The 16,849-nt window shown below is 42.6% G+C and overlaps 1 protein-coding gene across 4 annotated transcripts in view; it reads right to left on the bottom strand.

Annotated features, from left to right (window-relative positions):
* XYLT1 (xylosyltransferase 1) overlaps window positions 1–16,849 on the bottom strand; it is a 178,009-nt gene that overhangs the window by 31,651 nt on the left and 129,509 nt on the right. For all 4 annotated transcript variants that reach the window (XM_033073751.2, XM_033073753.2, XM_033073750.2 and 1 more), the window contains one exon: window positions 10,042–10,122. In XM_033073751.2, the coding sequence (XP_032929642.1) occupies window positions 10,042–10,122 (81 nt within the window). The remainder of the gene's footprint in view (window positions 1–10,041; window positions 10,123–16,849) is intronic.

The raw sequence follows: 16,849 nt of genomic DNA, 5'->3' as shown, positions 1-16,849 counted from the left end.
CAGCTGAACAGAGAGCAGGTGTTTTTCAGAAGGATCACCCTTACTGAGCCTCTTCACACAGTCACTACACCTCAGTGGAACAAGGCATTAGCAAAGCAAATAATTTCTGTGGCCTACTAAGCAATGATTTATGCAAGGGGCTGTGCAGACACAGCTCTCCACTGGGTGATTGCTTGCTGTTCATTTATGTTCCTTGGGAGCCAAGGGGACCAAGAGTATTTCAGATCTGCTGGAAGCTAAATAGGAGGGGCTGCTGGCACAGAGAGCTGAACTGCAACCAAAGTGGAAAAGGTGGATGAGACTCCCTTTTTTCCCTCCAGGCTCTCTTCTAGGATGACTGATGCTCCCAGCTGCTCCAGCAATAGTGATTCTGGCACTCAGGCAGGCAAGAACTTACTCTAAGCATTTTGAATACTGCCTGAGGGAAAGGGAAAGGGGTATTTGTATGCCACATAGGCCTTTTCAAGAAATGAAAAACTCTTGAACACTTCAAATAGTTAATAAAGATTCTTGACTAGCCATCCAAGAATGATTGCAGCCACCTCTGAAAAGAAAGATAGGAAGATGGAGGGCAAAAGCATGACCCTACTGATTTGTTTCTAGTCTCATGCTGTATTTCATTAGTTTCTGGTTATGCTCAAGGGAATACCAAAACAGTAAATTTTATAAAGCCAGGCCAAGCTTCAGAAAGAGCAATGAAATGCAAAAAAGGGGTGGTTTTTTCCCTTGCCTTTCTCTCTTGGGTCTCACAAAATAGCTTGCAGATAACTTCCAAATTATAGTAGGAAAAAAATAAAAAGGCTTAGTAATAGCATTTCCTTAATCTTAGAAAGTGTGGAAAAATTCAAGTGCTTCCTGTCACCCTGAACATCAGCTGCAAATGCACTGGCCAGGACAATGACATCCAACTGAACCAAGGTATGGCTGCCCAAATACCACAGAGATTACCACCAGCTGAAGACAACCAGCCTTTCTCCTAATCTTAAAAAAACAACAGAAGTAAAATAACAATGATAGGAAAAGAGTCAACCAGGAGAAAATAGAATTAAAATAAGGCTAGGGTTAAGAAAAACATGCCATTTTGCCTTATTTCATAGAACACTCCATCTAAGGCATCTTATGCTTCCCCTTAATTTTGAGCCTCCAGTTTTGAGGGTCTGGGATTACACTCAAAAGTGAGCAGGAAACAGGATATTAAGAAGGTGTTGGCACCTGAGCTCAGCAGACACTGACACACATGAAAGGTGCCCCCATGCCCTGTGTGTGGATGCAGCCTCACAGTTCACACGGCTCCAGAGTTATTTTTATACTGTGCTAAAGAAACCCTACTGCCTGCAGCACGTGGTCTGTCACTGAGTATAGATGTCAGTCCAGACAGATCACAATTGCAATCCAGCTCAGGGAATTCCTTTTACTCTGTAGTTTATTTAAACACTTACAAATGCCTTTCAGACAAGATTCTAGGACTGTATAATACATAAAGCATTTGTAACTTGTGTAGCACACACTCCTGCAACATGAGTATAAACACAGCTCTGTTCTTATGATATGTTCTAACTGCTGATAAATATTGTCCCACAGTTACTTAATATCAGCAAAAACATCACAATCAAATATCCTTCTTTTGCATAGTTTTTTCCAAGGGCCAGTGCAAACCATAGCAACTTGTAGAGACCTCTGTCCCTGAATGCTCTACTTACACAGTATGCAAGTCAGTGAGTTTGCTGTTTTCTGTTTCCTGAAGTTTATGAATGAATAAAACTTCCTAAAGCATTGGAGGCTATCAGATTGCTAAATGCCATTTACCAGTAACACTATCACTGAAATGTTTTTTCTGGAAAGAAGGTATTTATGAAGGTGAAGAGGTTTCTTCCTAAATGTTTTCTATTTCTGGCCTATTGCCTAGAAAACTTCCAATTAACATTTCACTGTTAACCAGGTGCACGTGCCCAGGACCTCACTGTCATTACTCAGGATTTAAGAATAAAAGCTATCAATGGAAGTTGGTCTCGGGTTGCAATGCAGGATGTAACCAGAGGTATTCTATCAGCATCTGTTGAAACCAGTTGGGGCAGTGATCTTTATCTTTCCACAACCCATTCTTCCCCCTGGGAACTATCTCCTGCTAATGGGCCATAGAGTCCCACTGCATGACTGATAAAATTACACCATCCCATGGAGAGATGCTCCAGCCAGGGGGAGGAGCCAAGCATTTCCTATCTAGATAAAATCTGAGATTTGGAACATCAGAGCAGCCTTTTCCACTGGATTCCAGAGGAAAACCAGACCCCTCTACATCATCACTGGACCTTCCGAGGAAAACTGCACCTTCAACAGACCCACATCTGTCACTACAGGAGGATGCAGCCACCATTTAATGGGACTGCTACCAACACCCTGACTGACTGACAGTGTCAGGCTGCATTCTGACTCTCTCAGTGTTTTTTTGTACTACCACATTTTATTTTAATTTTCCTATTAAGTTGTAGTTTGTTTATTTGTTTTTATATTTGCACATACTACTAAAGAACTGTTATTTCTATTCCCATGTCTTTGCCTAAAAGCCCCTTAATTTCAAAATTGTAATAATTCGGAAGGAGAGGGTTTACATCTGCTATTTCAAAGGAGGCTCCTGCCTTCCTTAGCAGACATCTGTCTTTCAAACCAAGACAAAGTTACAAAACTCTAGCAAAATAATTCCTCACAAGTCAAAAGCCAGCGTAAAAGCAAGAATCTGTAGAGCTAGGAGCTTCACTAGCATCATGTCCATGTTTCCCTGAGCATATCTGGACAAGCTCTGCATGCTTTGAGTTTATCTGCTCCTCTTAATTGTTTTTAGATGAAAATTTGAGGAAGAAAGTCTGTTTCAGTGCAAAAAGTCAAGTAAATATTTTTATAGATGAGAAATGTGGGAGTCACTTGCCAGCAGTGTTTGCACAGCCACCCTGGAAACACTCACCAGAGTCAATCAGTTGGGAAGCACAAACCAGTAATTTGCAGTTTAGGTGACCAACTAGAAAGCACTGAACAATAATTTGACAATCTTGAGTGCAGCAGTTGCAAGAAGTAATTTGTGAGCTATCTCTAGGATACCACACATCTCCATAAACCAGGCACTGAAAAATTCTTTATAATTAGCAGATTAATGAATCCCAAACCTGTGCAGAGCAGAATCATTCCCTGCCTGCTCAGAGTGCAAATCCTGGCCTCCATGGAGTGTGCTGAGTCCAGCTGACCCTGATTTCACTCCATTTCCATGAGTTACTCTATTCTACCAAGAGTTAAACAATATTTATGATATCTGAACTGACTAACAATTGGCTATTTCAGCACAATGTCTACATGGTACCAGATACACTCCTCTGTTTCTCTAAGGACAGGATGTTGCTGTGTGTTTCCTGAGACCTCTTCCTGCCATGCTGAAAGCTTCCAGGGCTGACCCCCCGCTCCCAAAATGGAGTTGATGCTTGAAAAGGGGAGCAGTGTCAAACAGAAATAGCACCTACTTAGTCTGTCAAGATGAGGGAGATTTCTACCCACTATGACAGCATCGTGTGGAAAGCACAGAACAAACAATTCCTCCTGTTTCAAAAGGCCTTGAAAATAACTCTCAGTACAGACAGAAATGATGGGAAAAAAAGAGAAAGAATAATTGCAACTTGCTTCTCAATGTGCTTTAACTATGGCATCCTAAATGCAATTGCTATTAGGTCAAAAATGTTATGAGAGCAGAATTTTTATCTTTTGTTAATTCCCTTACTCAGAAAATATTTAAACACATTAGTATCTCAACAATACCCCAAAGCTTTAATGCCAATGCAGAAGCAAACATCAACAATATCAGAAATAATTTCTCTCTTGACTGGATTTGCTCTAGAAGATTTGGCTTATTTCATGATTGTGCTTATTTCAGGAGCAAAATCCAAAGCCATAAATAGGCACACAAATAGAAATGCTTTTAGCAATTTTGCCCACTGTGTTCAACACTCAGGAGTTACCAAGGAACACAGGGAAATTTTACTTTTGAATGTGACTGGTGTTTGTCACCTGTACCTCTGCATGTCCCCAGGGTGTGCAGGGGAGGGATGGCCACACCCTGCACTGGAGGTCACAGCATCTCTGGGAGGACAGAGATGGGCTTCAGAGCAGAAAATCCAGGTGACACAGCCACCAAAATAAGACAGAGCTGGGAGATGCAGTTTGTTTGTTCCTGGAGTTTCTGTGGCAGGAGCTGAACTGCAAGTTATGGGAACAAGCAGCTCAGCTGGAAGGATTTTTTGACAGTTCATGTCATCACAGTTGTTTTCAAAGTACATTAAAAACTTCTATGTTCAGTGTGAATTAAACATGGGGCAGACTACTGCAGCCACACATACTGGGCAATAGAAAGTTTAGATCATTTACAGTGCAGCAAAAATGGTACAGTAATTTGAATATCTCTTTCAGGATACAAGTTCACCTTGAAATATGTTCAGTGTGTCCCTTCTCAATCAATGGTATTTTTATGGAAGTCAAGCAGCCATGGCACTTAGGGTATTCCCCATGAGATGCTGTTGAAAGCTGATGAATACACACATTTTATCTGGTCATTATTCTGTCATATATAGACATGATGAGACTTTTCAAGCTTACAATAGGTACCTCATATGCTTTATAATTTGTTTCTGCTTCTTTTATATGCAATCTTCCCATAATACCCATTTAATGCTTTAGTCCTGGCATATCTTGCATTCTATTTAGAAGAAATTTCTCATGATTCCTTCTTCTTCTCCACCTTTTCCTACACATTAACTTTCACTGGTTTTGAAAATCTTTTCTTTCAATTTTCTCTCTTTGAAAGGAGAAGTTTATTTTCCAGAGAAACTCTTAAAAAAGCCTCAATGTTTCTCAATATTTTAATGTTGCAGGTCAGGAAACAAAATGAAAAAAAAAAAAAAACTATAAAATTCTTTAGTTGAAGGAAACTTGCAAAGTCTATTTTTTGCAGTAATGACTCCACTAGGAATTGCCTTGCTCTACTAGCAATTCCATGCATTTCCTTGTAAGCATAAAGCTCAAGAGAGACTTTCAAAGACTTTCCTGTGGGTTTCTTCCCCCCACTCTTCACTTACACAGTATCTTTTAAGCAATACTGAAATAGCTTTTAGAAGGTCAAAAATGAAATGGCTTCTTCTCACCATCAGGGAGAGCAGAATATTAAATAAGAATTGCAAAGGATAGTAGGCAGAGATACAGCACAAACTCACCACAGACACTCAGTGATATGAGACCTGACGTTTTGCCATCTGTTTGTCTCCAATAAATGTCTTCTCTAGAAGGATTCTTGTCTCCTCACTTTCTTTCTAGTGACTGAGGGCAAGTGTGAGTCTCTTCTCTAAAGGTTTTCAAGTTACCAAATCAGGTCACTGACCTGTGGTTACATCAGGGCAAACAACATCCATGAAGCTTAAAATGATGTTTCCTGTCACAAGCATTTTATAAAATGCCTCAGGACCTCAGATGACAGGGCTGTTTACATGGCTGCAAATGGAGTGTGCTGCTCCATGTTCTTAGACAGCAATGAGTCCTGATTATTTTACCAGTATGTCCATTTTCACCTCCTTCCTAGTTCTGTCCTTGCCCCATAAAGTATGGCTACTTCAAACCTTCTCACTTAGAGCATCTTCCTGAACCAGATGATCTTGCCTGTACACTCTAAGAACAAAGAGCATCCTTAGCCCCATGACAGTATGGCTGGTTTTGTTTCTCTTTGCACTGACAGCTTAGAGCACTGTTTTCCAAAACTGAGCAGAAATAAAAGCCCTACAAGGAGGTGATTGTCAAGCTGAAGCCATAAAGGCTTTATGGCTCCCCTAATGCTTAGCATAAAGCACTAAGAACATTTGAAAGTTAGCTGTAATGTCTAAATTTTTAAAGTGCAGTCTCTTTGCAGAGAAGATGCATGTTGCTATTTCAGTCACTACACTTCTCATGCAACTGTTGGGCTGAACTACTTCCAAGCAAAAAATAGATCTTAGTCCATGTGCTCCAGAATACTCAAATGTTCTAAAAAATTTAGCAAGAAAAGTATGAGGCTAAGGGTAATTTGTGCCAAAGGAACAAATATGTTACATTAGCAGCAGTGTAAGTGCTGTTAGGACATCAGCAACAGCGTGGTCCAACAGCAGTGATAATTAATCAATTTTTCCCCTGGTATTTGGGTATTTACTGGGCAATTCATCAGTGCAATACACAGTGTTTACTGTGTGATCCATTTTCCTAACTGGCCACCAAACCCCCATCAACTCCAACAACCCACACCAACAAACAGCATGTGTCACTGAGGGAAAAGGCATGTCTGAAATGGGGTGAAACAGATGTGTGCCAGCAGGGGAGATTTTGGGAATGTGCTCCAGTCCCTCAGTAGCTAAGGTTTCTCCAGCCTCTGAGAACTGGGAGAGGATTGTGATGCTCCTTGGTACAGTTCACCAACACCTCTAAAGTGATCTGGAAACCAGAAAGGGAACAACACAACTGCGAGCAGCAATGAGGAGAAAAAATCAGCACAAGAGAAGAATAGGGACACACACCAAAATGTTAAGGGCCTTCTCTTCAGCTGTTTGTGTTTTGCCTATGAGCTCAAGATTCCTCGAAGATGTAACAGCATCCAGCCTTCTCAGCATGTTTACAGGTTTCTATACAAACCCCCCTTTTCCTGCCTGTCATTGAGGATGTCACATTTGACTGTCTTTATATTTTAAAATACATCTGACAGGTGCTGCTCCTGCCAAAAAAGAAAAAATCTGCGTATTCCAAACTGCAATAGCTTCTACAACTACCAGGGTATTCACTTGCTTTTATTTTAATTGTCTAAGACACTGAAAAGAGGAGGAAATGTGTTGCCCACTAAGCACTATGTAACAACTCCAGCCACTGTGTGCAATTTCATTTCATACATCCACCTCTGCCAGGAAATAATGCTTCTCCAGCTGAGTGCAGGAGCCATTTCCATACCCATTCTCTCTGCTGAAGCCACTGAAGGAAAATCAGAGTGATGCACTTTCATGACTTTGGCATAACTAAAAGAAAACTTAACTCTAAAAGGAAACCTGGTTTGGCAGTAGAACATGTACTGATTGTGAACATGGCTTGAATACAAAGTACACTGTAATTGAGCTGTACAAGCATTGCAGGTTTAAGATGGCACTTCTAATCTTTCTCTGTTGTATGATCCAAAGACTGTGATGACTTAAAATTAAGAGTTTTCAGTTGTTTACAAGGCAGACTTAGACAGCTGAAAAGCTTATTGATTAGGTGCCATTATTCATCCACAATTTAAAATTAAAAGTATCAGCAAGGGTTATAGGCTGCTTTCAATCATGTTTAGGTGCTGTGCTTGGTATTATTAGTTCATATGTTTTGAGAAAAACACCTTGGACCAGCTAAATCATAACTGTACACAGGGCAGCAGCCAATATAGTCCAGTGTCCCCTCCCTTATTATGGCTTCAATTAGTTTTAAACAAAAAATCTGTTTCAATGTGTTTTGAGATAGAATATCCAAAGGGAATTTTCTCATATTGCCCAACAATATGGACACTGGTCTGTGTTCCAAAAACTGTCCTTTTTTTTTTTCCTTATCTTTTTGCTGCCAATCCTTGAGGCTGTTGCTTCTCTTCCAGACCTTACTAAGCTCTTGGCCATACCATTCTCTTCATGGGGTATTTCTTTTCCCCTGGGCTGTGACAGGACAAAGCAAAGAGCAAAATTTAAAAACTGGAAAAATAAATGGGAAAAAATCCCATCCTTGACTCTTACAATGAGCAAGTCACTGAGTTTAGGTGTGGAAATTCCCCAGGCAAAGGTCACAAGAGTTTGGGAGAATATTGCAAAGCAGCAGCACTACACACCCTTCTGCTCCCTGGGGACACTGGCTGTAGTTCATGGGGTGACAGCCCAGGTGGGCCTTTGCTCCTGGCTCACCTGCCTGAGCTTGTAGGAGGTATTTCAGCCCAGAGGACTTCACCATTCTGACTACAGGGATAAACCTCACTGGTGTGAGCACAGCTGACACACCTGGGGACCCAGGTGGGAATTGTGTGTCAGATGGGAAGAGCAGAGGCTACTAAACATGAAATATCAGGCTAGAAATCTTCACTTTTTTAGATATTTCTCTCTCAACAGGTGGCTGTAGAGCTGGAAATTCACCCACAATACAAACAGGGGATAACTACTTTTTGATCAGCTTTTGGAAACAATGGAATGAATTTTTACCCAGCACCAGCATTCCTCAGAGGCAGCTGCAGCTGCTGGCTCGAGTGTGCCTACAGCTGCCTGGGCTGCAGGAGGAGGGAAGCCACTCTACCTCCTGACTGAAAATCTGGGGACATGCCAAGGGGTAATGTGAAAGGATCCATTCATCCAGTGGTCAGAGTGGGAGCATTTATGGGACTCAGGGATTAGGCAGCCATGGCAGACAGGGATGGCAAATCTGCATTCATGTCCCAAATCATGTTCCCTGGTGCACAGGGACTTTATGGAGGAAATCCAAGGGAAAAAAAAAACCAACAAAACATGGTGACATGTTGAAATAAGCTAAAAGTTGTTTATACACTAAAAGATTTAGTTGTTTATACAAAGATAACCATTTAACTACTAAATGAGTTTGCCATTCCTGTGACAGGACAAGTGTCACATTAGCTCATTTTATTATTAAATTAATATCAGCTTAGTGTGTTTAATTGATCTAAATTGTTCAGATTCAGCTGAAGTTGGCATGTTTGAACCAGCCTGATGTTGGTGTGTCATACATAATACATTAGTTATTTTCCTTAGCCAGCTCAGGGAATTTGAGAAGACTCAGGAGCACCAGAGGGGCAGAGGCAAGAGACCAACTGCTTTCCCAGGCTCTTTCTCTCTTCTTTTCAACACTAACTCTGCTGTCCATCACTACTGCAGCTGGAGCTGAGTCTGCCAATCACTCTGACACTCTGCATTTCCCAAACCAGGGACTCTCCTGTGAAAACTGTTGACTTGGCTTTAAATATTACTCCTCACAGGATTATTTTTTACTACCTGCTATAGAATTTGTGCACACACAAGATGAATGCTCGTGAGATCTTAATTTAAACAGGAACATGACAGAATTTATAAATCTGGTGACAAGAGTATGAGAGAGAGAAGAGAGAGACTTGAGAGTTATTCTGCCTGCCTGCTGTGCTGAACACACGACTCAGTGTGTCACATTCTCTGGGTACACTTGACATTTTACAGAATAAAGGGAAGACCTGGTGACCCAAGCAGAATAAAACAATATTTTCAGATGCAAAACCACTGGGACTCAGCAGATGGAGTTACTGGAAGTGCAGCAGGACTGCTGTTATGGTAAAAAAAACAGAAAAAAAAGAACAACAAAACTATGAATAAATAGGAAAACTGAACCACTGCAGTCAGTGGTTCTTCCATCTGCAGAGGTTGTTAAAGCCTTTGGAAGATGGTGTTTGGTCACTGCAGCTCCCTCAAATCACAGTGGCCAGTTTCAGTATTACTGAGGACAGGTGGGAAACACAGCACATTCTCTTCTCCCTGAGACCTGTGCAGGGTGGAAGAAGATGGACCTCCAAGGACCTCCAAACTTCAGTAGGCTGTGATAAGCTCCAGCCACCATCCTCACTCGTGCTGGCATTGCAGGCTGCTGCAGGCTCTGCCCACGCCAGGCTGTGCTGCACAGCTCAGTAACCCAGGTCTTGCTCACCAGTGTCCCTGGGGCCACCTGGGCAGTGCTGGTGTGGGGGGCAATTGCCACTGCTCACAAAACACTGATCTGTGCCAAGTCCATGGGGGGATGCAGCATCAGTGTGCTCAGTGCCTCTCTCCCCACAAAAGCATCTCTCAATATGGGAAGGAGTCACTCTGGGCCAAGAAACAATTATCCTCAGGAAAGGGTTCCTCCTCATTCACTTCTCTTTCCTGGACTAGGGATTTCTTCAGTCAGGTGATGCTGGAAAACCATCACAATTCTCAGTGCTTTGGTTAAAATAAGGTGAGGAAAGGGCCAGCTCACCTTGCATTGTCCCTCCCGTGTGACTTCAGGAAGTTCATGTCGCGGTACCTGGACAGGAACGCCACCAGCTGATCGTTTGTCCTGTGAGAGAAGAACAAAAGGTGCACTAATTACACTGGGAAAACCACTGCATCTAGAGCAATTTATGTATTTATTGTTCTCATTTGGGGACCATTCTCAGATTCTGAAGGAGGTGGTTCCAAAAAAACCAAACTTCCACCCTGCTGCTAAAGCTCAATGACCCCCTCTGCTCAGGAAAGCTTACTTGGAAGGAAGCACAGCTTTATTACACCTTAACAAATTTCTTATCAACCCTTGGCAGGTATTTTAAGCACTATAAGAAAGTATCTATGAAGTAATACTGCTCAACTTTTAAAGTATGAAAATCCAGCTGCAAGATGACTGCATTGATAGTTCTAGTTTACATGCCTTGCTAGATATTTCCTGGGAATTTGGTTCAGTATCTATTGGCACTTTATTTGTTTTCATTGCGTAGCAGAGAACAGGCCAAGGTTGGAATGCATAATACAAGAGAATTTTGATGTCAAAAAGGCAATATAATCAACAAGAACAAAGGAATTTAGAAGGTTAATTCCAATTAGTATGACCGGCAATCTGACACCAGCATTTTCAAATTTCAGCTGCTATGTCCAAGAATGTATTTACACTTGACAGCTTTTGTGGTCTGTTATTTCTTTAACAATGGAGCAAAAATGTTCTCTATTTATCTAGGTCAGCATATTTAGGAAAACTGAATAAATCACATTAAAAAGATCTTAATCTCCTGAATTGCATTCAAACCCACAACTTTATGGGTACAATACCATCTCAGCAATGGTCTGTAATGAAGTTGGTGGCAGAAAGACTCAAGATAAAAGAGCTGTCAATAGTACTGTATTTTGAAAACATTTCATTATTATAAGCCACAGAGGACCAGGTTAAACCTGAATGTGTTTAACTGTACAAAACGTGCTTAACTTCTGGGGTCAGGCTGCAACAACCTGGAAATATTAACAGCCAAGTAAACTATTTCCATAATCTCATTAATTTTATCTAGACCAAATGAATATCTGTCAATCAACCATGCTGACAGACAGGGCCCTGAGACCCTCCTCCTTTACTGCCTCCTGTGAGCTGCAAAACCTCCCAGGGTCAGACTCTGCATCTCAATTTGGCAAACTCAGAAACTGCTTTCTGTGTAGTAAGCTGTGCAGATTTTCACATTTGCTGCTCCAGTGACTCTCCATCTTACTGGGATGAATAGGCATTTAGTGAATTTACTTAGCAATGCTTCCACATGAAATGGTTTCAATGGCTGACATCTTCGGGTGAGTTTCTAGGCAAAAGCTGGCTTGCAAAAGATGATCTTTAGAAATATAATCAAGTTTGGAAGTGCTTGAGCTTTAATTTCCTTACAGGATAAAAATCAAATCAACCAAAGTAACAATCCACACCACTCAATAAAACATCATCCCTTCTAGATTGTTCCCCAACCTGTATTTTGCTATTCAGCAGTACTCTACCAAGTGCATCAGGTCTTGGGGCTGCCATACAAACTTCTCATTGCTTCACAGTTTTTAGGCAATTCTTATAAATGTCCAAATGATGATTAGCTCTTAAAGTAATCACTAATTGACATTTTCCCTCTTCTTGAAAACATTGGTAGTATCTTGGCCCTATTTTGAATATTTTTAATTTTTTGTTTTAAAGAACTCATACAGAGTTTTACTCCTTCTCAATTAATATGCTTCTTTTCATGTGTTGACAACATGGAACTAAAACATCATAGCTCCATTTGGTAAAACTTTCTAGTTAATTGACATTTAGATTTATGCAGTCAACCAATTCTATGCTCAGCATGGCAGCAGACTGAATTTCTATTAAGCTTTCATTCAAAGTGCTGCTTCTGGCCCCAACAGCATGAGGATGCTGCACATCACCTCTGACTTATTCCACCAGAAGACATTAAGAAGAAAATCAAAGGTATTGAACATGCCATAGATGTTAATGCATTTGTTAAAATCCTCCTCACCTTTCAGAAAACTTAGCCTTCAGGGGCAGATTTCCTAAATGCCTCTGGCACAGAGGCTGCCACACTTGTTCAGTACAGCAGCAGAGTCTGCCACAGCAGTGCCTCTGGCAGCAGCTATTTCCAATGCCTCTGGCACGCCTTTGGACAAAGACTGGACACATGGGCCCACTTTTTCTCTAAGGCAATCAAAAGCTGAGATTTTCAGCTGAAGACATCACTGGGAGCAACAGCAACTCCACACTGCCGAATTAAATTCTGCTGTAGCACCACAGATTTCAGGGATAATTCACTGAGCATAAATTTGGCACAAAATATTTTACTAACTATCACAGTAAAACAGAGAGTAACAAGTGCAACATAGCCTTCCTAAGAAGGAAATAAAGTCATGGGGAGAGGGAGGGCAGTTCATGCTACTGATTAAAAATACACTAATATTACATACCACATTCCTATCAGTTTCCTCAGTGTGTAACACAGCATGAATACAGATTGAGGAAGTCCTTCTGCAGTTGGTGCCTGAGGCTGAGACCTGATGGATGCATCCACACAGCTCCCACTTCTATTTCCTTTTGCTATTAAACTCACTTGGAGGGCAAGGCACCAGGGGGAGGGATTAGTCAGGTGGTTACCTGTATCATTAGCAGGGAGGAGGATGGTGTGAGGGTAGAGAGAAAATGGGCATTTTCAGGTGTGCAGCACACAGGGAGAAATGCAAACCTAATCCTCCAGTGAACTGCAAGAGTGGAGAAAGCTTGTGTGTGGGGGAGGGCTGCCACGAGAAGATGACAAGTGAAGAAGAGAGATGGGAATCAGGGCATGTTTGAGTTCACTGACACAGATTTGGTGCTCACCAAGGGCAGCTCTGCCAGCTGGCAGTGGGGTGCCCATCTTCCCCAGACCCTTGCTGGGCTCACCTCAGCCAGGTGCTACAGCTCCCCTCCTGCAGCAGGGGTGGGCAGGGGTGGCACTGTGCCCACCTGCTGAGATGCCACTCAGCAAAGCTCAGCCAAGCCCCTGTGGGCTGGGCTCAGGGATGGCAGCACTTGGCTGAGCAGGCACTGGGGCTCCAGGGGCTGCCAGAGTGACTCAGCCCATGGCACTGCTCAGCTGGGATGTGGCTGAGCCCCTGGGCTGGGACTCTGCTTGGGGTTAGGTCAAGTTTAGAGTTACAGGTCTAAGGGAGAGAAAAAGGTGAGTCCTATATCCAGAAGGACATTCAGAAGATATTGGCAAAGCACAGCAAAGTGTGCTACCAGAGTTCCCTCATGAAACTGAGGTGTCCCAGGGTGTGAGCAGGCAAACCAGGCACTCAGTGAGCACATGCTGAGCATGGCAATAATGGCAGCATATGGTCCATACACTGGGGACTGAAATGAAAGACTGGAGGAGAAACAGTGACTCTGTCTGCCCTGTCTGAACACTGGAGGTGTGTGCAGAGCGAGTCCCTGCACACAGCCACGGCCAGACAGCAACAGGCAGTGCTGCTCTGGCAGAATTTAAGCAAACCCTCCAACCCTAGTGACTAATCCAAGCTAAGAGCAGAGATGCCCTCAGTCTGCATCTGTAAAAACAGATTAGGAAAGCCTTTGGAGAATATGACAAAAGGAAAACAAGAGATTGTTACTTCTGGAAGATAGTGGTAGCTAATAAAAATGTTCTGATTCTGCAAGGTGCTTTAACACAGGGGCAACTTGAAGGATGTAGGGAACAGCAGCCACTTCAATTGGATTATTAATATGTCAAAAATCTATACAAGTTCATAACAATTTGGCTAAGTTAGATCAAAAGTTCAGAAGCTTTTGGCAGCACACAGGTGTGGAAACAAGATAGTTTGATTCTGTGTAGGAACCAGATGAAGGAGATCTGCTCTGAGTTTATTAATTATTCATCTTGATTAACTTAGAGCTTTTAATGACAAGCCTGCTGGCTGCTTCACAGGAGGAGTAGTGCAGGGAGGGGATTAGCCCTGGCCATGGTGAGCAGTGGTGGCAGCAAACACAGCAGTAATTCTACCTGGTGTGGGGTGCAAAAGCAGCTGAACAGGCAAGAAACACAAAGGCAGAAGTGTTTGGGAGAATAGGGCAAGGAGGCTGATGTGGTTTGAAGCAGCAATGAAGGGCCTCTGAAGCAGGGATGATGATGAAGGCAAACATACAGTCAAAAATAAGTCAAAACTGTTACAAGTTCTCCCAGTGCCCAAAGCTTTGGTATTTCCAGCTGTATTGGCCTGACTCATGGCCACAGTTTCCTTTCCCAGGACTCCTGTGACTGTGTGAAGGCACAGCCCTACAGAACCCAGACCCACAGCAACCCCAGCTCTTTGCCAAGAAACTCTACAAGCTCACTAGAGAAGGAGAAGACTGCAGAGACAAAACCTGGAATTATGGGGCAAACTCACCTATTCAGAGTTATGCATGACATTAATGGTTAATATGGCTAAACATGGTTAAACATGCAGATGTGCACACAAGATCCTGGAAGTGGAAGAACTGAATGCCTTAAATTCAGTTCTTTTCAAGAAATTCTTACATTAAATTAATAAATAATAAGTTCTTACATTAAATTAAGCTCACAGATTTCAGTAAGTTATTAATTCCTTAACCCAGTACTGTAGAGTACTAGGCCATCACTACCAAGCCCCTGTGGCAGCAGAGCTCCTTCCCTGGCTATTCCTAGCCCAGGCTGTCCCTCTTGCACAGGGAGTGCCTGTGCTCAGCCTGGCTCCCCAGGCTCTGCAGCTGCCTGACAGTCCTGCAGGGCACAGAGGAGCTGGGCAGGAAGGAGAGCAGCCCAGGGAAGGGATTTTTGCCAACTGCTGCACACACCTGCACAGCACCCAGGGCTCTCTGAAAGCCTCTGCAGGGGCACAGCAGCACTCAGGCATCTTCCACTCCAGAAAGGAATCCTGACTGTTCTGGTCCCTCCCCCAGGCCAGTGGGCACACACATGGACACAGCATCTAACCTTACAAAAGGATGCAACAGATGAATGATTCAACAGAAAAAAGCAAAAACCTCCAAAACCTCCTCCTCGAACACTTACAGCAAGATGATCAACCACAGAAATGCAGCATGAGATGAATATGGGGAAAAGTTTGCAGGGTTCAGCTTTCAGACCCTGGATAGGCAGCCTGACCCTCTTACTGGTGCTCCCAAGTCCTCCTGCCTCTCCAAAGGCAATTTGGTGCAAGGGGAGGCTCAGCAGAGCCTGACCCAGGCTGAAATAAGAAAAAAACCCCCAACAAGTCTTGCATCTAAAAATGCAAAGAAAGGGGAAGGCTATATTTAGGCTTTGCTATCCATCACAGAACAAAGATTAGCATGGCAAGCCTTACTCAGCAAAGCAGATTCCTGTAACAGCAGCCATTCATAAAACAAACCATAAAAAAGAGAGCAGCAGACACGATTTCAGAGGCCAACTGCACGAGGAGGCTCTGGGTGACAGTTAATACCTCTGCTTTTACAACTATGTTGTCTTAAATGCTTTGTTTTGTCTTCCAAGTCAGGTTTAAAGGAGGAACAAGATAATGGAAGAAAACTATTGCCTTAGCAGCTCAGCTCCTGGAGTACCTGGGAGATCAGAGCTGTGCTCCAGCACCAGCACTGCCATCCGGGCTGGGAATTCACACCTGAGGATTTCAGTGTCAGCCTCCTGCGTGTGGATGCTGCAGGCACTGAGCACTCCTCACAAGGGATGCAGCCACTCTCCCTGCAGCCTTGCCAGTGCCACAGGATGCTCAAGACATTCTATTAGCAATACAGTCATCTTGGCTGTGCTTTCAATTACTGCTTCCCATTCACCCATTGTCTGCTTCCTGTGCAAAAGAAAAGAACTCACACAGTGAAAAAAAGAGTGGAAGTCTTTTTTAGATGTCACACTGCTGAATAAACCTCTTCCTAGTGAGAGTGCATAAATGCCTGGGTACAAAGGAGATCTGCTGGGAGAAAATAGAATATACTGCATCGTCTGCTTCCTGAGCCACTCCACAACTTATTTTCTATAAATTCAAGGTTTCAGATGGCATTTATAAAATAAATAAATAAGCCCACTGCTGAGAAGCAGCAGCACATGCTTAAATGAAAATCCTAAAGAGACCATATAAGAGAATTCCACCAAGGATTAATGAACAAATGTGATTAAAACTATCTACAGCTCTGGACTGCTGCCAAAACGCTGCCAGCAGTGTTTGATATGTAAATGCTTAAAACATTTGCTGTGTGTACTGCCGTTGATGCAAAGCCTCTATAGAGAGTTTCTCCATCTAATTAGAGATATTGGTTTAGCAAACTTTGAAGTCTATAAAACCCTCAATGTCTCATTATTCTTTTAAAATAGAATATTCATTTGTTTGGAATGTTTTCCAGCTATATCCCATGAAACCCTGAAAGGCCCTTGGCTAATGAAAAACTCCAGCCCTATATCAGCTGATAAACCCTACAGCTCTTATGATAATAAAATTCTCACCACATGCACTCATTAAAACTTTCTAACGTCGCTTTTGACTTTCTTTAAATATTCGTTGGGAAAAAAAAAGTAAATTACTCAATTTCCAATTATTTTATAGCACAGTTTCAACACAAGCATTTCAAATCTCCAGGACCTTATCAAATACACCAAACAATGGTGCAACCACTGTCTCTGATCTGCTGAAGCCCTGAACAGAAAGTGCTGAACTGTCGCACACTTGGAGCTCTCCCAAAATGATGCAACTTTCACACTGTATTGTCATAAACCACTTTAAGGGTCAGGGCCCACATGCCCACGTGTCCAGAAGCA

The sequence above is a fragment of the Catharus ustulatus genome, chromosome 16 (genome assembly GCF_009819885.2).
Source record: "Catharus ustulatus isolate bCatUst1 chromosome 16, bCatUst1.pri.v2, whole genome shotgun sequence".
Lineage (NCBI taxonomy): Eukaryota > Metazoa > Chordata > Aves > Passeriformes > Turdidae > Catharus > Catharus ustulatus.
This window is presented reverse-complemented; position numbering and strand designations above follow the sequence as displayed.